Here is a 23,624-nt window from a genome sequence, read left to right on the forward strand (position 1 = left end):
CCCGGCATCTCAGGGCCCACTGGCGGCTTGCTCCCTGGCCATAGGAGAGGCAGGTAGGCTCCACCAGGAAAAAAAAAAAGAAAGTGGGGCCCTTTTTTTTTTCCTGGCAGAGACTGTCCACAGCGGGAGGAGGAAGGGGAGCTGACAGCAGGCCATCACTGTGACAGAAGCCCCTAAATTGAAATGGTGGGTCACAATTAAAAACCCACAACATTAAAACCCACCCTTTCAATTTAGGGGGACTAAACCCCATATGAGTAGGGAACAAGCAAGCTCAGGCTATTTTTTTTCATTATTCTTTTTCTCCTTGGTATAACAGAAGTTACAATGTTCCTTTCAAAGAGTTAATTTTTGTCTTGATACTTTCTAGAGTGATGTAATAATCTGTTATCCTAGTCATACAGGACAAAAAATACAATGCTTATTTAGACTGAAACTATAACTGTATCAGGCTATAACCATATCTTGGTAAACAAAGCAGATCAGCTGTGCCACAGCTGATCCCCTTCATTAAGTGCAACAGACATCACCCATTGTCTTGTAGGGCTGGGCCCCTGTCACTCTAGGGGCTTCAGGGACCTGATCCTGTGAAACAACACTTGGGGCATGCTCTGCAAATGGGCACACCAAGGGTTTCTCTATTTGTTGAGGCATGCCCCAAGTTGAAATCACTTGTAGGGGAATTCCTGAATTGCCAGGACTGGGGCCAGGAACCCCTGGGAGTGGCTACCCAGGGCAGCTGAAGCCCACGGGCAGCTTTGGGCTGCTCATGTTCTCCTGCATTAAAACAAACAGACATCTGCCACAAAACAGCAGCACAGAGTTATACTATCTTCTGTCGTGGCCACAGACCTCTAGCCCAATTTGTGGCATGATAAAGGCCATGGATACCTCTTAGCTTTCTCTTTGTGCCATTTTTAACAATTTTTATGGTGGCACAAAGGTGACGTCCGTTTTCAGCCTGGGAAATATCCAGCCAGTATTCATAGCATGAGCTGTCATTCCTTCCTTCTATCAGATGGAGCTGTCTTCCAGACCCCATTGACAGTCGGTTCCCAGCCCTTTCCTGGGACATACCTACTTTCCCTTCATATATATTTCCTATTGTTTCAGACTTTGGGGCTCCTGTTCTGATTTCTTACTAGCATGGTTACTTACATTGTATACTTGCTTCTCTGTTAAGCTGTAATAATTTTAATCTTTATTTGATGTATACCCCTAACTCCCTATACTGCTGTGAGGAAGGCAACCCCTTTCTACACCCTGCGCTGGAGCTAAGCCAAAACATTACTTCCCAAACTATCACTTGATTAGTATAATGCTCACAGCAGACCCAAATCTTGATCATATGCTTTAGCATCAGAGCTGCTAATTTGGATACAAGAGCATGCCCCAGTTGAAGGAACAGGATTTATGGACCTTCCCACAGGTGCACAAGGCAAAATGGTTCCCCTGAACCTCCACTAACCAGCTAATTGGGTTAGAAAATGACTCTTCTGTCCCCTGTCCCCATCCCCCATGCCAATCCTTGGCACTTTAGTGGGGAGCATCCTTAAAGGAGTGACTTCCCATTAGCCAGATAACCTCCCCCCACTCCCGCCCCCAAGAGAGAAGGTTATGGTATAATGATAGTAATCAGTGTATGTATGTGGTGGTACTGGATTCTCAGGGTTTCTAGTATCCTCCTTGCACCTGTAAAATAATTATTTTGGCTTAGAAGTTTTTGTTTTTTGTGTAAAGGGGCACTGGACTGACTTTATTATAAAAGCCATGCCATAAATCTTGACATTCAAAAGTCTAAGTACTTTTACAGTGTGATAATTTACTGTCTTTTGTTAGTTAATATTTTAAACTCTCAGGAAAAATATATTATTAGTATCTCATGGGCATTAACTATCTTCTTGTGGGGAAATAAATGAGAACTCATCAGTGGTCAACATTTGACATTGATAAAAAAATTAATAGAAAAACACAGCATATACAAGTAAGTGGGAGAAAGAACAGATAAAGGTGCTTTACTTTTTATAGTATAGAAGTATTATGGTATTTACTTCTTCTTTCCACTGGTTTGGGATGACAACATTGTGTCTATCTATCAATGGCCTCTGAGAGACCTTTAATTCAAGGTGCAGTGGAATCTAAGCCACAGTACCAACAATGGTACCTCCTGCTGTGCCACACAATGTTGGCAACAGGGATTTGATCTCTATTGTGGCTTATTTTGCCAGTGCAGGGGGAATCTGGGATCATGGTGCTGGGCTCCCTCTGTACCCGCAAGTTGAAACCCAAGTGCAGACAACCAGCTGATTGCCAGTTGGGTCTGAGGACCTAACCAAGTTCTGATACTGGACCCAGTCAGGTCCCTGGCCCCAGTCAGCTGATTGTCAAAACCCCAGCTTGGGTCTTTACGGGTCCCAGCACCCAGGCACCCTAGGATTGGGCTGTCAAGACAGCTGGATCCTGGGGCTGCCCCCTGCTGGATTCTGACACTCAGTTGAAGGCGATATGTACAATTTAAGGTGTGATACAAATGAGCTACCGAAGGTTGTTTTTCGTGGAATATATGTGGAATAGCTTGGTGGCTCATTTCCTGTATTATCACATCTTAAACTGACTTGAATGTGTCACCAGGTTACTATTTAAGACATGATTAACCAGTTAATCATGCCCTAAATAAAACATCAGGGGTCCATGTGGCAGCCTTGCCTTATTTTCCTTTACACCAAAGCTGAGCTGCTTGCTTTGCTTATTCTGATGAGAGCAATAAAACAATAGAGCAATATGAAGTTTCTTCCAAAGCTGACTAAGGTATGTAGACACAAACCAGGTAAATGACAGAGGACATGGGATGGGCTGAAGTGACAGATAGTCTCAGCGAAGGAATGTGGTAGGAACTTCAAACTTTATATCTTAAATGTTAGCGTATAGTGAATCCTCGAGGTAGGGTCAGATTTTTCGTTGGTTCCAGGCCCAATCTTTCAATTCCTTGGGTTTGTTTGAGGAAGTTTTCTGATACATCCAGACTATAAAGTTCAAAGGCAAAACCAATTCTGCTGGTTGGAAAAAGCTCTCAGTTCTTTCTTAAGTGTTCAAAAAGAACATGATCAGCTCTCCTCATCTCATTAAAGTGCAGGCTTAACTTAGCTTCTGTTATGAATTTCTTACTATTTGGAGACAGTAAATCCTTGCTCTTTTAGTTGGTAACCTCATAACCCTCACCCTCAGATCTCTAAAAGCTCACAGAACTCCATGGTGCCAGGTTACACACTCTATTGTGTCCATCATTCTGCATCCCTTTGCTTTCATGAACAGAAGTAAATCCAACTTTATTGCCCTTTTGCACTCTTTCCTGGTGGTTTGAAAATAATACCCTTGATCCATGGCCATACTCCTTTGACATCAGTAGAGGTTGGAGCAGCAGTTCATACTTACATCAATACAAGCTGTGTGCATAGCTCAAGAGCAGGATATTGTCCTCATTTTGTGGGACATGAGAAGCATTGAGGCCCCCCTGTCAAATGTGAAGTTCAGATCTTGAAGATTTTCTTAATTTTTATTCATGCAAAACTCCCCTTATAATCAATGCAAATAATAATTTAGGTTCCCTTTAAAGACTTGGATGTAAGAGTAACATTACATATGTAACTGCTTCAATGAGAGTAAGCAGGTAGGCAAAGTGTTTGCAGGATCAGGACCTTAGTAAAGATTTTTAAAAATATGGACACTGAGGGCCCCTCAACACATGCAGGTAAAGGCATAATGTGCAATCCACACAGTCGTGCCTCCTGTCATGCCACATGTGCATGGCAAAAGGAGTGATTGTGGGATTGCACATTAGATCCTGTGGTACCTTATTGCCAGTGCATTGGGAGCCACTGTTGGGAACCCACTCAGCTGATGGGGCTCCAAGCCACTCGGTGTTCCATACACAACCACAGCTGGAAGATTGCAGCAGTTGCTATCTCCCAGGCATGAGAGAGTTCCACACATCCCCAGGGCTGGAAGAGCATAGTTGTACCCACAGCTCTGGCACAACTGCCCAGCAGTGTTGGGGTTGAGAGTTCCCTCAGCTGCAGGGCTTCCAGCCCTGGCTACACATGGTGCCCCCATGAAGCTGGGAACCTGGTCAGCTGATGGGGCTCCCAGCTGCAGGGGCAGACCTTGCTGTACGTGTAAATTAAAGCTAAATAGCAACCAGCTATAAAGTTATTACATATTTTCAAGCAATAACATTATAGTTGGTTGAACGTTTTTATGGTGTGATTGTTAATCTGCATGTCTAGCCGCTCTAAATCAGTTGCATAATTAATCTGGCAATTGCATGGTACAAGCAATGTGCAGAGCAGGCCTCTGCAATGTAGCTTTTTGGTTTCGCTCATTTTCATTCTGTGTCCAGTCAGGGAATAAACAAAATATACTTGCTGCTGTGATTGGCATTACAGTCCCATTGTCAGAGGAATTGCTGTATCTAATTCTGTTTCTTCTCTTTGTCAAGCAGATATTATTTTAAATTTCCGAACATCATATGTCAGCAAGTCTGGCCAAGTTATATTCGAAGCAAGATCTATTTGTATCCACTATGTAACTACCTGGTTCATCATTGATTTAATAGCTGCACTTCCTTTTGATCTCCTTTATGCGTTTAATGTCTCAGTGGTGAGTACTACATTTCTTTATTTTTAATATTACTTATCTCAAGTTGATCACTTTTGTGAATAAACATTTTTGTTCTATTAAAAAAACCAAAAAACTTAAATGTGTTTGTTTTCTATTGACAAGGATTTCTATTAGTTTTCATCCTCCTGAGAATCAGCTTACTTCAACAGTAGTCCTACTGACTTAAGCAGGGCTGTAGTGGGATTAGATGCTAATAATTCAGTGCAAGGGGGATAAGACCATACAGAGAACTATTAAGAAAAACCAGAGAGTCTTCTGACAATATAAGTGTGCACTGGATTCCTTCCTGAGTGAATAAATGTTAGGAAGCCAAAGAAGAACTTGGAAAGCGTTATTAAAGGTATTAGGTGAAGTTAAATGAGGGATGCTTTCTGCTTATTCCCCTCTGCACCCCCACCCCCAGGTATTCATAATCTATAAAGGAAACTATATTGCCCTTCCCCCCCTTGCAAAATTTTACTTCCTGTTTATTTTAAAATTTAGAAATTCAGCTCTTGCCTGGCAGAAAGCCTCTGTAGTGTTATCTGCACTGGCAGAATTATCCATTCCAGGCAAGCATTGTCAGCGGTGGATGAATCTGTACTCACGCTGAAAATATCTTAAATGTATGTGTAGCCGACGGCAACCTATATTTTCCATTGACTCAGGAGTCCACAGGCTTTTTAATGCTCTTCAGAGCATCAGTCTCTATGTTCAGTATCCATCTCCCATTTCTTTGAGAGGAGTGCTCTGCCCAGATGGAGAGGCCTATAAGAAAGGGGTAAAGTTGAATGAATGCAGCCACTTCCTCAGCAGAGGGTGCAGCTTCCATAGGATTTGCTTTCATTTCTTCCTGCTCATACACTCCTTGTCTTCTACTTGGAAGCCTAACTTGGGAACAATTTTGGAAGAGATTTTTTTTCTCATTACTATGGGTTTTCCAGGTAGGAGAAAAACTAGAACAGAGGACTTGATTTTGTGCATTTCCCAATTCATGGGATTCTGTACTTTCCATAATGGACAAACATATCTGTTGTTACCATTAATGAAAGTTGCTCACATGAATGCTAAAAAAAAAAAAAAAAAAAAAGACTCTCATTTTGAGAGCAAAACTAACAAACCTCATGACATTTATTTTATTATTGTGTTTTTAGAAAACCTCTCTGACATTTGTCTAGGACATTTGAAATCTGACTATTCGAGTCTCAAGTTTTAACTGTTAATTCCAGTTAGTCAATAATTTACAGGTTCTCACATCACACTCTTGCAATTACAGGAATACTAGTGTCTCCAGCCCCAACATTATAACTGCATTAACCAAAATAAATGGCAATGCATTCAATTTACAGTAATAAATCTACCTTGCAACTTCTTGAATAAAACATGTCAGATCCTTTTCTTCAAAGATTTTAAGAAAAAGAAACAGTTGTTTGTCCTTACAATGGCTAGAATAAATTATTTCCTTCCAAACCAATACTGATGGCATTGAGAAGAAGGGAATGTTTATCATGGATTCTGAAAGAGAAAACTCTTATCCAAGAATACATTTTCCCATTGTCACAGTAACAAAAATGTGGCTGTGGACAAAGAATGTAATTGGAGCTGTTTCAAAAGGGGAAGGGTGCTGCTGCCCCAGCTGAAATATCACTTGTTACCCTCTAGTGCTAAGTGTGTACTAACCTGTTGCTATATAAATGTAGAAAAGCCACTCCTACTTTAACCCTGGATAAAGCTGGGTCAAAGCTGGGGAAATACAGCTCACTTGAATAGCTACACATTCATGAGCACCTAGCTCTTAGAGGATAACAACTGCTGCATATTGCTTAGTAGCTCTCCCTTCTCTGCCCCCTTTCCCCCCCACCTTTGAAACCACTCCAAGTGAAAGTTCATCTATGCCCTATAGAAGGTGTACAAATTAAAAAGAGTCTAGTAAAGAGTGACAAACAATTAGCAGCTTGGGAATGTGCCTTATGAGGAAAGACTGCAAGAACTAGGATTATTTAGTGTGGACAAGAGAAGACTTGTGGGGAGAAGAGAAGGCGTTGATAATAATCTTCCAATACCTGAAAGATGGTTATAAAGAAAATGGAGAAAAACCATTCTCTGTGACTGCAGGGGACAGGACAAGGAGCACTAGTCTTAAACTGTATTAGGGTAAATTTACATTGGATATTAGGAAGAACTGTCTCACTATAAGGTTGTTTAACTGTTGGGACAGACTACCCAGACAGCTTGTGAAATCTCCACCCTTGGAAACTATTAATCTAAGCAGGTTAAACAGATGCTTGTCTGGGGTCATTTAAATATACATGATCCTGCTTTGAACAGGGGACTGGATGACATGACTTCCTGAGGTCCCTTCCAGCCCTACTTTTCTATGATTCTTTAATATGATTAATATACATCTGCCCTCCTTGCCATGCCTTTTAACAAACTGTGGTTACATCTTTGCATCCACAGTGCATTGCACCTGTACAGATGTTTACATCTGTGAAAAACTGCTGTAAAATGTTGCCAAATTAGAAATTTGAACATTATATCAATACTAAGGTACTACATCAATTTGTACTCCATTTCCATTAGTGTGAATGACTACATATAGTACAAAACAGTGGAGAAACCCAAAAAGTAATTTCGTAATGAATAGGCAAATAAAGATCCCTGTAGATAATCTTTTCATTAAAAAATAACTAGTACGATTCCCTGTTATTTCCTTCTGCTTTCACTGCAAGCAAAGACTTCAATAATGTATATCAAATTTAGCTACTTCATATTGGATCCCTTATCTCCCTTCAGTAGTCTACTGTGATTTCAGATTGCATGGGTTTGTGTCTTTGTCATTTCAAAAGAAAAGGTTAATCCTTCTAGTCTAAATCAATTACCCAAATGGAGAAATTTAGCTAGTCTTGTATTTATAGGCAAAGCAGATTTACCCAGGCACAAGTCTGAGTGCTGATTCTTCATTTTGTCTTTCTAAATTTATGATAGAGGAAATAAAGCTGCCTGCTTGCATCTGAGGTTTTCCAATGACAGATTGAACACAATAGAAGAAAAACATTTGGACTGGCTAATGAGAAAATTCAGTGTAATTAAACATGATGTATTATGCTCATGTTCAAATTATGATGGCATGGTTTCAAAATATGGGTTATTTTTAGTCCTAATAAAAATGAAATGTTTTTCTAGCCATTTAATAGCCATTATTCCTATTAAAAAGGAATATATTAATGTTTAACCTGCTATTAATATCCAGTAGCACTGGAAAAAAGGATCAAAGTTTGGAGTTTTGACATAAATGACCTATAGAATCTGGAAATGAGTATATTTTATACAAGTATAATGTGCCCAGAGATTTTTTTCTAATCATAATATTGCTTTTGCCATACCATAGTATGTTTACACCTCAATTTAAGTGCTTGTAGCTCAAATGAATTACCTTTACTTGTATTACAGTTGTGCATGGAGACTCAGTTGGAGGCACACATGTAATTATTATTAATCGTTCTAATTAATCTATGTATTGACTCAGAACCTTTGGCATGGACCAGAGCCATTTTCTGCTGGGTGTTTTAGAACCAGAACTGAAGAACTCCAGAAAGTTTACAGTTTAAGTATAAAGCAAGAGACCATAAATGAGTAGAGTCATGTAAGGAAGCAAAAGGTAACACTGAAATCGTATTGGTTTGCATTATAGCTTGTAGTTCCAAACCAAAAGCAGCCTAACCATTGTTAAGCTTTTGTAGGTATCATGGCAAAGGTGAGTTTTAATGAGGGATGTGAAAGAGGATGGAAAGAATTTTGCATGTGGGCAGTATATGAGAATGAATTGTACATTTGAAAATCTAACAAATGGGTAATGGAGGTCTTAACTGTTGGATAATCAGAGAGAAAGAACAACCTGTTAATATGAAAGAGGCGGCAATTAGAGTAGGCACAGGCTGTGAAAGTCTTTGAGAATGAAGACAACCAGCTTTTGTTTTATATGATATAGAAGGGGAACCAGCTGCAGGATGCATGTAGACAGGTGATATAGGCAGCATGGCAAGATAGAAACATTTTTGCAGCAGCACTGTGAATGGATGTCCATATCATTCATATACAGTGAGCATTTCACTCCCCTATGAATTTTGCCAGGATTTTATCATCTGTATTCAATAATGTGATCAGCCTCCAGTTCTTGAGGCATTCTTGATCTCCCTTCTTATACAGTAGCACCATTACTCTGTCTGCAAAACCATCCCCAATCTTTCTTTCTTCCGTTGTCTCTCTGAAGACTTTCAACAAATCCTATCCCACCCACGGCCAGAATTTCATGTAAAATTTGGCTGGGAGTCTATCCTTTCCTGATGACTTGTCTCCTTTAAAAGTTCTCAAACATTTTTCTACCTCTTATCCTTAGTTCTCCCCTAACTCATCCTTCCTTTCATCCTCCACCTTCTCCTTGATGTCCACCAAACCCCTCCATTTCTGCTCTGTATCAATTTTCTGCTTTCTGTACAAATCCTCAAGAAGTCTGCCACAGTGTTCAGTACCTCCTCCTGGCCCTTCTCCTTTTTCACTCTTTCCACTTCTCCCTTTGCTTTCCTGACTCTTGAAGTAAAGTATGAGTTCCATTCTTCCCATTCTGCCACCCAAGGCACTTTCACTAGGAATATATTTTCAGCATCTCTGTCTTTAAACCATTCCTCTACCTCCAACTTTGCCTCTTTCAGTTTATCTTTCACTTCTCTCCTCCTTCCTGCTTCCACAATCAAGTTCTCTACCTTCTCCTGCCTTCTTTTCAGCTCCCTCATCTTGTCCCTCGCCCTTCTCTTCCCAACATTCATGAAAAATGTGCCTGTTCTTCTCTTAATCATACACCACCATTCCCACCTGTTTTTATAACAATTCTTTAAGGTTCTCCATTCCTTGTACTCCTCTGTAAACTCCTTACACACTTTCGTCACAAAGCAGCCTCATGTTTAGTTTCCAGAGGCCGTTTCCTTTCTTATTCCATCCACCTGTTCCCATCTCCACCCCTAGCACTTAATGGCCACTAAAACCCACATCTTCTATCTCTTCCTTGTGCACCACCACTCCTTCTGAGACTAAAACAAATCGATCCTCAAAGTTTTCGTTCCTCCTGGTTCCACTCTTGTATGTACTTTCTCTCCCACTTATGCATCCTTGAAACCTTTCTCCTTGATAATTGTTTTAACATCTTTGAGGAACTATCTAATTCCTCGCCTCTTTTCTCTCTCCCACTTCTCCTTTCTCAGTTATGCAGTTGAAGTTCCTAGCTATGACTGTTTCTCCCCCCACCCCAAACATTTCCAACTTCTGAAAAAAAGTCACCTGCCCCTTCTTTTCTGTGTGTGTGTACATTAAACAAGTCTACCTCCATCCCTTCTGTCTCCAACAACACCCTCTGTTTTCTTCCTTCTACTAACACTTGCACTTGCTTGACTTCAACTCTTGAGTTTTTAAATAACACTGTCACCTCTGCTGCCTTGTTCCAGTTTGTCCCTGCTCACCATGACTGCCCCTAACCCCATCTCTTCTCCAGATATATATATGCATCTCCCTGTGGTATTTCACACTCTTCTGGACATATCATGTCTACATTGATAGACCTTAAAGTTGCTGCCATTTGGTCCCACCTCTTCCTTGTCAATAAACTTCCCACATCACTGCTGACAATTAGTGACTCTGTCCCTCCCACCCTCCTCATCCATGTCACTCTGGAGAGGGAGAGTTCCCTGGTCTGGCTGCTCTCTATCTTCTTCCCTTTGCTCTTCTTCTGGTTTGCTCTTCCCTGCACAGTTTCAGCTGCTTTCGCTTTCACCTTCATTTTCATGCATTGCTGTACCAGCTGCCAGTCAAATTCCAGCTCTCAGTCCAAATCTCCATATTTGCGACTCCACTCCCTCTGGTCTCTTCTCTCCTCCAATCTCTGCTTCTCTGCTCTCAGTTCACCAGCATTCATGGCCACTGCCATCTCACTGCTCCTGCTCCTCAGGCCGTCAACCAAGGCTGCAGGCTTCCACCTGGTTGCTGCCCTTGATCTGAGCCCACAAGAGGCTGAGAAGTAATATGCTGATGGGCACCTACCACAAGGATAAATTAGTGCAGCCCATATGAATACAATATATGGTCATGGCCATTGTGCTCAATTCCCATCATTACTGACTCTTTTTTTTAAGTCATGGTGTGCCACTATACTGAATACATTTTGACTTTCTCCTCAATCTCACAGCTGAGCTGTGCCTTTCTTTCCCATTTCCAATTATTCCTGTTTCTTCACCAACCTTAAATGTCTAGCAAACATTACCAACCAGGGCCCCAGTCAGTTCACCCAGAATCCCTCTGTTGCCCCACCTCTTAGCCTGTGGCAAACAATTAGTGTGGCCCTGCCCTGCACGAGGTGGAGCTTGACCAAGTTGCCTTGTACCTCATCTGCCTATAAATTTTTGAAGGATCCCAGGAACTGTGACAAGAACACCTGGTTTCAGTCATGAGTGGGGGGCTAATTGGCACATGGAACCTTTGAAGAGGGGGGAAGTATTTGGACTACACACATACTGATCCATGCTGAGCTATGGGGAAACTATGGCTTAAAACACTGTTGACTCTGCTGGGGTTCAGCCCAGTGAACTATATGGTAAATCCTGAGCCTTTTGGTTTTGGACTAATATCATGCGTAGTTTCTACCATATATAAGTAGATACAAAAGTGCTAGTTAAATATGTGTTTATGGTATACCCATGATAAAAACTGCAGCAGTGCCAGAAAAGATTAAATGCATCAATTCTGGATGAAGTAAGTCTGTGGTTACCCATAGTAATTTGTCTATATGCAGATTACTACAGGCATGTTATTTCAAGGTCAGGGAGTACGTTGACATGTGCAATTTACTGCACATGAACAAACTCTGGAACTTACTGGTCCAGAGTGAGGTAAATTCATGTTTGTTCATGTCCAGCAAAAAACTCCAGAGAGTATTGCTCCAGAGTTTATTTGTGCACAGCATGTGGAGCCTGGTTGGAGCAGCCAGGCTGGCAGGGGACCCAGGGGGTGGGGAGGAGGGGAAGCCTGCCAGTCCAGGGCTGCTCTAACTGGGCTTCATGTATTACGGAGGGACTAGTTGAGGCACAAGGGTGTTTCACATGGGGCTAGCCAACAGGCCACCCCTCTCCCCCACTGAAGCACCCTTGTACCTCAGCAGCCAACTGAATTCCAGCCCCTGCACTGGATGCTCCATCTAGGCTCCATGTGCTATGGAGTGGCTCCCTAGAGCATGAGGGTGCTTCAGTGTGGGGGCTGCCTGTTGGCTAGCTCCAGACTCTAGCACCTTTGTGCCTCAACCAGCCCATAGCACATGGAGCCTGGTTGGGGCAGCCCTGGGCTGGTATACTGACCCCCCAGATCCCCTGTCAGCCCAAGCTACTCTGACCAGGTCCACATGCTACAGAGTGCCTGACTGAGACATGGAGACTCTTCAGCATGGGGGCTGCCTGCCAGCTAGCCCCACACTGAAGCACCCTGTGTCCCAGTCAGCTGGGATAGCATCTACATGTGTGCTACTCCACATGAAAATACTCTGCAGCAGGGTTATACTTGTGTTTTATAAGTACAACCCTGCTGTGGAGTTTATTAGTTTTGTGAGCCTTAATAGGGGCACATATGTAGACATTGAGACATTTACTGCACGGTTAATAAGCCTACTGTGCAGTAACCATCTTGTGTAGGTGCACCCAGGGTTTGTTCCTTGCTTCCATGTGCTCAGAGAGAGCAGGGACAGACAGTAAAGGGTGGGGGCTGCAGAAGGGGAAAGGTTGGGGGGAAACCTGATTGCTCCCTCTCCCCCAGATTTATTTTCCCTGCTGTAGCACTGGGAGGAGACAATTTAAGGCAAACTTCCAATAATTAGATTCTATACCTGGACAAGTATAACGAATTTATATTTTTTTTTCATATATGGAATCTAATTACTGGGGGCTCATTTTAAAGCCAGGGTTGTCTTGTATTCGAATAAATGTGGTACATAGAGAGAAGTAAACAGGGCCAAAGATAGAGTTTGTTGAACTCTAAGAAAACAGAGAGCAAATGAGAAATTTGTCTTGAAGGACAGACTGGACGAATGATAACAGATGTATGAGGAAACCCATAAGATAGTGGAGTTACAGAAGCTAAGAAAGGGCATGGTCAACTGTGTTGAAGGCTTCTGAAAGATGAAGGAGGATGCTTCTGTGATTTGGGTAAGAGGAGGATTTTTAAAATTTTGGCAAGAGAAATTTAAATGGAGTACAAGTGGTAGAAGCCAGGTGAGAGATGCCTAACAGAATGGTAAAGGAGTGGATAGCATGTTCAGTGAATTTATACATAGGGCATTAGTTGAAGAAGCAAAGGGGGTCAAGGGTGCTTTTTAAGACAAAAGAGACTGAAAGATGTTTGCATTCTGAATGGAAAGACAGAAAATAGTGAATAGGTAAAGGGGACAGTAGGGAGGCATGGATACAATGAAACTACAGGGCAAATGGAGGCATAAGAGATGAGCAGGTAGGAACTTTTCCATTCAGGAGAGGAGAAGAAGAAAGTTAAAGGGGAAAGCAAGGACAAGGTAAGAAGGGAAAGGTCCTGACAATTTCTTTGCCTCCATTTTTTTGAGCAGGGACCAGGGCATTCCCCACACCGGGATCCCCGAAGGACCCAGGGGAGGCGCTGCCAGGCCCAGGGTCAGTGAGGACCTAGTCAGGGAACTTCTGGTGGGACTGGATGTGTTCAAATCAGCAGATCCTGATGATCTCCACCCCAGGGTACTGAGGGAATTAGCAGAGGTCATTGTAGGACCCCTGGCACAGGTTTACGAGCACTCATGCTGCTCTGGCAAGATGCTGGAGAACTGGAAAAGGGCCAATGTGGTCCGCATTTTCAAAAAAAGGAGGAAGGAGGACCCAGGAAACTACAGGCCCGTTAGTTTTACCTTGGTCCTGGGGAAGGCCTTTGAGAAAATTATCCAGGAGCACATCTGCGAGGGACCAGCAGGGGGATCATGCTTGGGGCAACCAAGATGGGTTCATTTGAGGCAGGTCCTGTCAGACCAACCTGGTGGCCTTCTACGACCAGGTCACAAAATCTTTGGATGCAGGTGTCACGGTGGACGTAGTCTTTCTGGACTTTAGGAAGGCCTTCAACACTGTCTCACCCCGTTCTCATTAAGAAATGAGGTGACTGTGGCATTGATGCCTACACAGTCAGATGGGTCGCAAATTGGCTGGAGGGCCGCACCCAGAGAGTGGTGGTGGGATGGGTCTTTTTCATCCTGGAGGAATGTGGGCAGTGGGGTCCCCTAGGGCTCAGTCCTCAGGCCCACACTGTTCAACATCTTCAACAACTTGGACAAGGGGGTGAAAAGCACCTTGTTCAAGTTTGCAGATGACACTAAGATGTGAGGAGAAGTGGGCACACTGGAGGAGAGGGACAGGCTACAACTAGATCTGAACAGGTTACAGGGGTAGCAGATGAGAACAGGATGGGTTACTATACAGACAAGTGCAAGGTATTGCACCCGGGGAGGAAGAACTAGCAGCATACCTACAGGCTGGGGAACTCCCTCCTCATCAGCACAGAGGCAGAAAAGGATCTTGGAGTCACTATTGATTTCAAAATAAACATGGGCTGCCAATATGGGGACATGGTCAGGAAGGCTAACCGCACCTTGTCATGCATCCACAGATGCATCACGAGCAGGTCCAAGGAGGTGATCCTCCCCCTCTATGAGACACTGGTCAGGCCGCAGTTGGAGTACTGTATCCAGTTGTGGGCACTGCACTTCAGGAGGGATGTGGCCAGCATCGAGAGGGTCCAGAGGAGGGCCACTCACATGTTCAGGGCAGCAAGGCAGGCCCTATGAGTGGAGGCTATGGGACCTGAACCTGTTCAGCCTCCACAAGAGAAGGCTGAGGGGGAATCTGGTGGCCATCTACAAACTAGCCAAGGGAGACCAGCAGGCTATGGGAGAGTCCCTGTTCCCCGAGCACTACCAGGAGTAACAAGGAATAACAGCCATAAGTTGACCGAAAGTAGATTCAGGCTAGATATCAGGAGGTGCTACTTCACAGTTGGGGTGACTAGGATCTGGATCCAACTTCCAAGGGAAGTGGTGATGGCTCCTACCCTGGGGGTCTTCAGAAGGAGGCTGGATAATCACCTAGCTGGGGTCGTTTGACCCCAGCATTCTTTCCTGCCCATGGCAGGGGGTTGGACTTGATGATCTGCTCAGGTCCCTTCCGAACCTGCCTACTGTCAAACATACACTGTCAGTTTTCTCTTTAAAAAAAATTGGTGAGATCCTGTGCAGAGGAAGAAGTTGAGGCAGGAACAGGAAAGGGTTTGTGAAGCAAATCACATCAGAACTGGGTGTATGGACATTGGAGGTGTTGGGGATTGAGTGTATGGGAGTCACTTAATTAATATGAATGATATGCATTAATATATATAATTATAATTATATCAATATGGTACAGGCAGGATCTGCCTGAGATGTGTTATAGCCTCAGGCCCCAGTCATGCATGCTTAACTTTTCAAATATACCTAATCTCATTGACACCTGCGTACAGGATAAGAGATGAACAAAACAACACATGAAGCAGGGCAAGAGGACACAGTAACAGTGAAATGACTCTGCTATAGTAAAAAGCACTTAGCGGACTCAGTAATGCCAGTGTGAATTTGGAGTAGTTTCAGTAATCTCCATGGTTTTAGACAGGTATGACTGGAAGCCCAAGAGAACCAATAGCCAGTTTGTAATGTCATTAGCAATTTTAAATTGGACCAGGTTGCAAAGTATATTAGCCACTGCAGGCTTAGGTTTTCATAAATCCATGCTAGTTGTTTAACCTTTTAGAATATAACTTTGGGGAATGGAATCCAAACTACTCCAGTTTATACTGAATTAGCCTAGATAAATAATGGCTATAAAGTGAAAAGATTTTGATCCAGATGTCCATATGGTGTTTTTTATAATACATATTGCTAAGTGTTTAGGTGCTCTGGGGGGAGCCATGTAGTTTGTTTTTGCTTTTCTCACAAGGACCCTTTGCTAGCTGGTGCAGAATGAGCCAGTGAGAACGATGCTTAGTGCAACCAGGAAAAAGTAAAATTGTGTGGCAGGGATTTGGAAATGCTGTCTAAGTGTTATTTGATAACTGTGAAGCAGCTATAAAAAGGATATATGGACTGAGCATGTCCCTTACAAATACAGGATCAGATTGCATAAGCTCTTCTGCCAGTACCTCGAGGAGAGTACTCCTGAGCTTCTCATAATGACAGTTCCTGTACTCCAGCTACTGCTGAATGGGAATATGAAGGATGCAGAGCATTGAGTGGGGTGGGCTGTTTCCATGAAGAGATGCAGCAAGAAGGATGCTCCTTCTGCTCGTTGAGGAGTTTTTAAAGACATTTTTCCTTCCTGAGACACCATTTTTTCCTGAGATTCCCACTGTTGTGAAGCAGTAATTTACCACACTCAGCATAGAAGTGAGCCCATAATGATCTCATTGGTCTTATATCCTACAGAATATCTATAATATGTTGTCACTTCCTATGAGCTGAATACCTGCCATTTAAAAAAAAGATCTAATTTCCACTATGGAAGCAACTCTTTCTTTTCTCCAAGGCTTTATTCCTGAGCCAGTTTCATCCCATATGTAACTCCATTGATTTTAGGTCCTGTGTTGCTAATTAGTCATACTATTTGTCATCCATAATCGAAACCTATTACAAATAGGTATGTCTTTTTTAAATATACATTGTGTCTTTGTTAGGGAAACTCAGGTGCCTGGCACACATTGCAGTTACAGTGCGTGTGTTAATCACATTATAAATAGTAACAGTGTTGCACATTCAGCTGATTTATGGTGCTCTAAAGTGGCAAACCAGCCATAAAGTTATTCCACAAAAAATATGGACCATCTTTGTGGCTTGTTTGTATGACACCATAAATTGAACATGTAGTATCCCCACGTTAATGCTGACAGTCACTTGATTGTCAGTGTCAGCATCAGGACCAGGGCAACCCTAGTCCCAATGCCAAAAATTGGCTCTTGGAAGAGTGGGTTGCAAGGTTCTCTGGCAGGGGGATTTGAGGGGCACGGACTGCTGGGTATCGAGCAACCCTTGAGTCCAGAAGTCTTTCTTGCCTTGCCTTGCAGCTCCCACAGGGGGGCTGATTGTCAGACCTGCCCCAACAGCCCCAAGTCTGGAATCCACCCAGGTCCAAGTCCAACAATTATCTGATTGTTAGACCCTGCCCCAACAGCCTATGGTCTTGAACCCACCTGGGATTGCCACGGCCAGTCCTGATTATCAGCTGATTGTTGGACCTGGCCCCAACAGTTCTTGGTCTGGAATCTGCAGAGGGATAGGAGCAGCCCTGGGTCTGCAACAGGGCCCTCCCTGCCCAGTCTGCAGGAGCAGGCTAGAAGTAGCTCAGCAGTGATGTTATTTGGATCGGAGGAATTTTATGCCCTATCCCAACGATTGTACCTCCTGCAGTGCAAATCTAACATGGCAGAGGTGCAGTGTTTGAGATGTGGCATAAAGTTCCTACAATTCCAGTCATACCATTGTTTGAACATCTGCCAGGGGCCACAGTTATAATAGTCTGTTTGGATTTTTTCAATTTATTTTGGCAGGAGTGAATTGAAAAATACAGAACTGAAAGTGAAACCCAAGGAGTAGAACTTCATAAAATACACAGTTAGAGCCCTGCATTTTGGAGTCCATTTGGTCTCAGTCAAATGTACTTAATAGATGCATGCTGAGCTAAAAATAATGTGGTGGCTTAGCCAGTGTCTGAACACTAAAGTCAAAATTGTAACTCGGTGCATGACAGAGTCAAACAGAAGGGGAGAAATTTCAAAGGAGTTGAAAGGAGGGAGGAGTTCTTTCCTTTCATTAATCTATATAGCTGTCTGTTACATGTCAACCACTGAAAATTCTTCTTGCTGTGTTTATTCCCCCAGGTCTCCCTTGTTCATCTCCTAAAGACAGTCCGGTTACTGCGTCTTTTACGTCTCCTTCAGAGACTGGATCGTTATTCCCAGCACAGCACAATTGTTCTCACACTTCTTATGTCCATGTTTGCTCTTCTTGCTCATTGGATGGCCTGCCTTTGGTATGTCATTGGGAAAAGGGAGATGGAAAAGAATAATCCCCTCACTTGGGACATAGGTAAGAGTGCTTCTATTATATGAAAATGACATAATATTTTATCTTTCTGGTTACAGTTGATAGTACTGTATCATAATACCTTGTAGAAAAAAAATTAAAACCTGATAGTATATTTTATCAAGATCTCAAAGTTAAAGGTCTGCCCAAGACCTCAAGAATTTGGCAAGTTGGTCACAGAAAGGGAAGTATTATTTGAGTAAATCGTTCATGATGGATCCGACTGGGATCCTATTTGAAGTTTACCAGCGTGAGTGAAATTTGTGCAGTCTATGTCTGTGAGTTACTTGCACTGCTGTAGTATTTGATACTGTTATTGACTTCCATAGCAGACAAAAACACTCTGAAGTCTGCGCATTTTCTTCTAGAGCTCAAGATTCTCACTTGAGCAAGTTTTGTAACCTTTGCTGGCCTAAAAAGTTGTTTGACTCCACTAACTAATAAAGTATAGCTACTAGACTAACTGTTGCAATCCGGATAGTACTTGAGGAAGTGAAGTGTTTTTTTTCCTGCTTTTCATTCCTTACTTTTTAAATCCCATGTCTTTATTTCTCCATTGTTCCCAGTCTTCATTTCCTTCAATGAGACATTTTCTCTTTGAGATATAGTATGATCTTTCTACGATTTGCGAAAGTTAGATTAATTTTCAGTTAGCCACAAAATAGAAGACATAAACTTGTGTTTAAGGGCCTGATTCTTATCTCACTTACACCTTCATAATTTATGGCATTGCTTCTCATTTCCATGGGTTTAAATGAGCACAGAACAAGATGAGTCTTTATTGTTTGTCTACTGCTGTGAATTAGTCCATGCTGAGTTAGTCTTACAAAATACAAGACATACCTTTTAGTTGTACAAGGAACAGATATTATTTGAAATGTTCCTGCTTGCTAAATGCTTTCATTCTATGAAAGCTGTGTGATTGGTTGAAAATGGACCACCTTCAATATACAGTGAGCAGATTAATAGGAGGCCAAATGTCAGGATGCTGCTTCCACTAGATACTCAAAGCTGTCAGGTATGATTTGTGTAACAGTCTTGAACAGATCTCCTTCCTGTCCTCAAGAACTTCAGCAGCAACTTTTTATTATTCTACATTCAATAGCATTTATAATACTCCAGCAAGGGAAGAGTTTCTATTAGCACCAAACTAAAATACTTATATTTTACATTATTTTCTATAAAAATCCATCTGCTTCCTTTAAGAAAGATTTTTTGAAGACCACGTAAATTACACTTTTATATATATTGCATCCATATTTAAGGATGTCACCTTCATTCTCCTTTCAAACTTATATACAGTAAATAATATTTGTTACTTCTATGGGTATCAGTATGTTGATTCAGTAAGAAAAGCAGTATGTACGCTTTGGACCATTTTACCCTGTAACAGGAACATTGGAAAGTAGGGCTGGAAGGGACTTCACAAGATCATCTAGTCCATTCCCCTGCTAAAGGGGAACGTTTCTGACTAAACCATCTGAGCCAAGTGCCAAGTATGTTATGGATAGATTCTCAAAGGGACTTGGTTATTAGGGCTCTGCAAAACACCATTGTTTCATTTTGAAGTCCATTTTACCATTTCAAATGGACATTCTTTCATTTCATCATTTCATTTCATTTTGAAGCATTGTCCTGTTTCATTTCATCAAAACTGTTTTGACACGTTTCGACGTTTTGCTTATAGGCTATAATGGGGAAGCATGTAAATGCCTAAAACTTTATTATTTCTTGGCTGATTCATATGAAAATTGCAAGGATGGTTGCCACTTCTGAGGGCATGATGCCTGCCAAGTTGGGTACAGAGGTTTCTCGAAAATTGCACCTCAAACTGCAAAAATCAAAGCTCCTGACACTTGCTGGCAGCAGCATCCTGTCATCTGGTGCAGACCCGGGGACATGCACCCCCAGGAGGGCTGCAGGGCTGTGCTGGACTCCTCCCGGGGGTGCAGGGCCCCAGATCTGTGCCAAATGACAGGAGGCTGCCGCTGCTACCTGGGACCAATGTTGGGCTTCATGGAGCTCAGCCCAGCAGTGGGAGGTGGAGCACAGCCCTGGCTCTGCCAGCTTCCTGCAGCTGGGCTGCACTCCGAGTGGCTCTGCAGCCCCACCGACTACACCCAGCAACAAGAGGCAGAGCGCAGCCCTGGCTCTGCCTGCTTCCCGCTGCTGGGCTGTGGAGCCGCTCAGAGTGCAGCCCAGTGGCAGGAGATGGGCAGAGCCAGTGCTGCACTCCACCTCCCACCATTGGACTGAGCTCCATGGGGCTCCATGGAGTGCAGTCTGGCAGTGGGAGGTGGGCAGAGCCAGGGCTGCACTCCACAAAATGTCAAAACATGGCTAGAGCATTACTAGGTATTTCTAGTGGTCAGACAGGGTTTGAATAACTATTTTCTATTCATGTCTTTCTGAGATCTAAGCCAGAGAATTTCTGGTTTGTTTCCATGCTGGTCCATCTTAGTGAACAATTTGACCAATCAAAGTTGTTTTAAAGAGTTCATTCATTAGAAGTAAGAGGTGTTGGGTACACATGTAAATATTACTTGGTGCAAAAGTCCACATATAGTATAAGGCTACATCCATGAGGACAAAAAAAGACTGAAGCTTCTGCTGGATGATGGAGAAATATTGTATTAGTTCACTTGAAGGTATTTTCTGTGGCTGTGCAACAGAGGCACAGAGAGGTTACAAATACACTTTAAAAGGTATCTCTACCCCGTGAGGTTGATCAGTAGGACAACCATAAACCCTTTGAAGAAGCAGCATCTGCCTTTTTAATCAAATACACAAAAAATCCTAATATTAATGGGGAAATGCAGCTGTATTTGGGGTGTACCTGAGGGACTCAATTTACACAAGTTCATTATTTAATTTCTTAGTTAGACCCTAATGACTGAAATGGAGCTACTCTTCTGTGTTCTATTGGATGACTACAACAAACTTGACTGCAAATCTAGTGTCTTCTCACTTGTCTTGTTTAAGAGTTTGCAAGACTACCTCTGCTGAACATGTTTCATGAAGATCATAGACAGGGTGACCATACATCCTGGGTGAACTGGGACAGCTCCAGCTTCCACAGTGCTATCCTGGCCAGTTGGTTAAAAGTCCCAAAGCAGAGTCCAGCAGAAATGCAGAGCACCAGACAGGTGGCTGGGCAGGCACTGCTGCTGCTGCATAGAAGCAAGTTGGGTGGACTAGAGTGGGGTGGTACCTGCTCCAGTCCACCTGCCTTGCTCCCAACACAGAAGCAGTGGCACCTGCCCAGCTGTCTGCCTGGAGCACCATGCCACACTGTGTCTCCACCAGACTCTGCCCCAGGGCTTCTGGCCAACTGGCCAGGAATGGATTATGGAACTTGGGCTGTTCCGGTTTGCCCAGGGTGTGTGGTCACCCTAATCACAAAAGACTACCATAACTTAATCAGAATCCTCAAAATTTCAGAAAAGAAATGCAGGAAAGAGCACTTCCAATTAACAGTGGGAATCACTGACTTGACTTTGTGATCAATTGATTAAGTCTGGGAGCACAACATAAACTAGAGATGCCACTGATTTATGATATCCCAGAACTTCCCTTGCTGACTGCTGAACTTATCTGAAAGCAGCATTTTTGATTTAAAAGTCAGTGGAGTCAGAAGGACCTGCAAAGCAGAATTCTACCCCAGTAGGACATGGAGACATGACTTGCAGAGCAGTTACCTGAGCTTGTAGGTTGTGCATCCAAACTACTAAGTTGCCCACTGAGGCAATGTCCAGGACATGGTCCATACTGGGAAGAAGCCAATGTGGTAAGGCTTAAAGGTAGCTGCTCAAATTGGGCATGGGCAGTCTAAGCCATAGATTCTAGGTGAGTACCAGTTTAGGTAATTAAGTAGTTTGAAGGATCTAGATACTAATCTAGATTCTGTCAGTATCCCTGAAGAAAGCCATCAAGCAGAAATCTCTATCGTGATCATTATTGTATGTTATATCTTATACTTACTGACTTAGAAAGGTTTTAATGCTTGGAAGATTTTCCCAGGCTGATGCCAAGAAACTTGAGGCATTCATCATTCTATTCATTAGTTTTTTGTGGTCATAAGCAATCTTGTCAGTAGCTCTGAGGTTGTGTTTTGAATGTTTCCTTGAGGCTAGTCAGTTGCATCACTTGTATATCTATTTAGATTAAAATTCAAGTTATGCTTGCTTCAAAGAAAAGGTAGTCTCTTTGTTTTGTCTTTTTTATGATTATTTTAAGATCTGTCCCAAACTAGGGGTAGTCCTTTGGTTTGAAACTGCACTTTAGTGCACTAATTAAAGATTTTTGGTAGTCTGGAATATGATGCAGGATCAGGATCAAGACAGTTGATACATAACTAAAATCATGTCGTATCTAGGGTATAAATAATAAACACGTCTCACACAATTCTTTACACCTTCAATATGCTATGCAAATCCTAATTGTAGCATATTGTATAATTAATTTAATATTTTACTTAATTTATGTATCAGACAACTGAAACAGGTTAAAAACTTGTTTGAGACTATACAGGGAGTTGGTATTCTCTGAGACTGGAACTCAAGTCTTGTTGGTTTCCATACTAGTCTTAATGTAATGTCCTTATCATTTTTTTATTAATTAACATTCACACCGACTATCTAGCTATGTTTTTTCTACAAACTTAGCCCCTCCTCCTCCAGCTGGTTATTTAACTATAATTGGTTCTGTATTTAACATTTGCCCTTTCTTCCTCTCTCCTCTACCCCTATGTGCCAGATCCAGTACCCACAGCACCCACTCTGGACTGACCTGAGCAGGCACATGTGTGGATTGCATCCCAGACTGGTTTGAGTGGGTGCTGTGGGCACTGGACTAGTCCCATGCAGGGCCAGCACTGGGGGCTGGATAATGTGACTTTGTAGGATGGATCTCTCCCATGGGTCGTATCTTTGGCACCCCTTATTTGTACAGAGTGGGAATAGCATCTTTGTCACTCTTGTTCTCCCACAACCTGTGCCTTATTATAATCCAAGCAAGCCTCACAGCACAATGTGAGAGCTTTACTCCCCATTCTACCCTGACCACATAATGGTAAATGATGGTCTTGTTTTCCTCTTTTCCTTATAGAAAAGGAATACACAACAAACTGAGTCTCATGATATGAAACATTACACATGTTGCTTGCCTGTTGTTTTACTGTTACTGGCTCTGTTTTGCGTATATAATTCTCAGGATATTTTGATGGCATTTATAGAACAAAATGGATTCTGTCCAGTATAAGAGTACATATGAATTCCAAGGACTTGGACACAAGACACATTTATACATCTGTAAATAAAGAGCTGGCATACACATTTACTAGAATACAAGATGAGGTTTTTTTCCCCTTTAATCAGCAAAACAAAAAGGCCCCTTATCTTACATTTGCATACAAGGACACCTGATTAAATACATGGTCTATATTTGAACTTCTGCTAAAAGCAAAATATTCTCAGTAATGGAAACAAACTATGAAGTTAACTAAATGCAGCCAGCACTGAGCATGACTATAAAGTACATGGCCTGTTTTTTACAAATGCTGATGGGAAACTCCTTTTCTTTTCTTTTTTTTTAAAGGCAAATTTTTCATGTCCTATGTCAAGTCAGTCAAATTAATTCCAAATCTATGAGTCATTCAAGAACCATATGTGGCCATACTACCAGCAAGCATCTTCCATCCCCGCTTGGGGCTTCTGATTCTTCCAAATCTTTTGGCAGGCATCCAACATGCAGGCCCAAG

General features: G+C 42.4%; 1 protein-coding gene across 1 annotated transcript in view; it reads left to right on the forward strand.

The window, feature by feature from the left end:
- Positions 1-23,624, forward strand: part of KCNH8 (potassium voltage-gated channel subfamily H member 8) — a gene marked incomplete at its 5' end in the record, with an annotated part of 214,368 nt that overhangs the window by 70,343 nt on the left and 120,401 nt on the right. Inside the window, 2 exons of the mRNA XM_019508703.1 lie at positions 4,499-4,656; positions 17,662-17,869. Coding sequence (XP_019364248.1) covers positions 4,499-4,656; positions 17,662-17,869 — 366 coding nt within the window. The remainder of the gene's footprint in view (positions 1-4,498; positions 4,657-17,661; positions 17,870-23,624) is intronic.

The sequence above is a fragment of the Gavialis gangeticus genome, unplaced genomic scaffold (assembly GCF_001723915.1).
Source record: "Gavialis gangeticus isolate Ggan-Ray unplaced genomic scaffold, GavGan_comp1, whole genome shotgun sequence".
Classification (NCBI taxonomy): domain Eukaryota; kingdom Metazoa; phylum Chordata; order Crocodylia; family Gavialidae; genus Gavialis; species Gavialis gangeticus.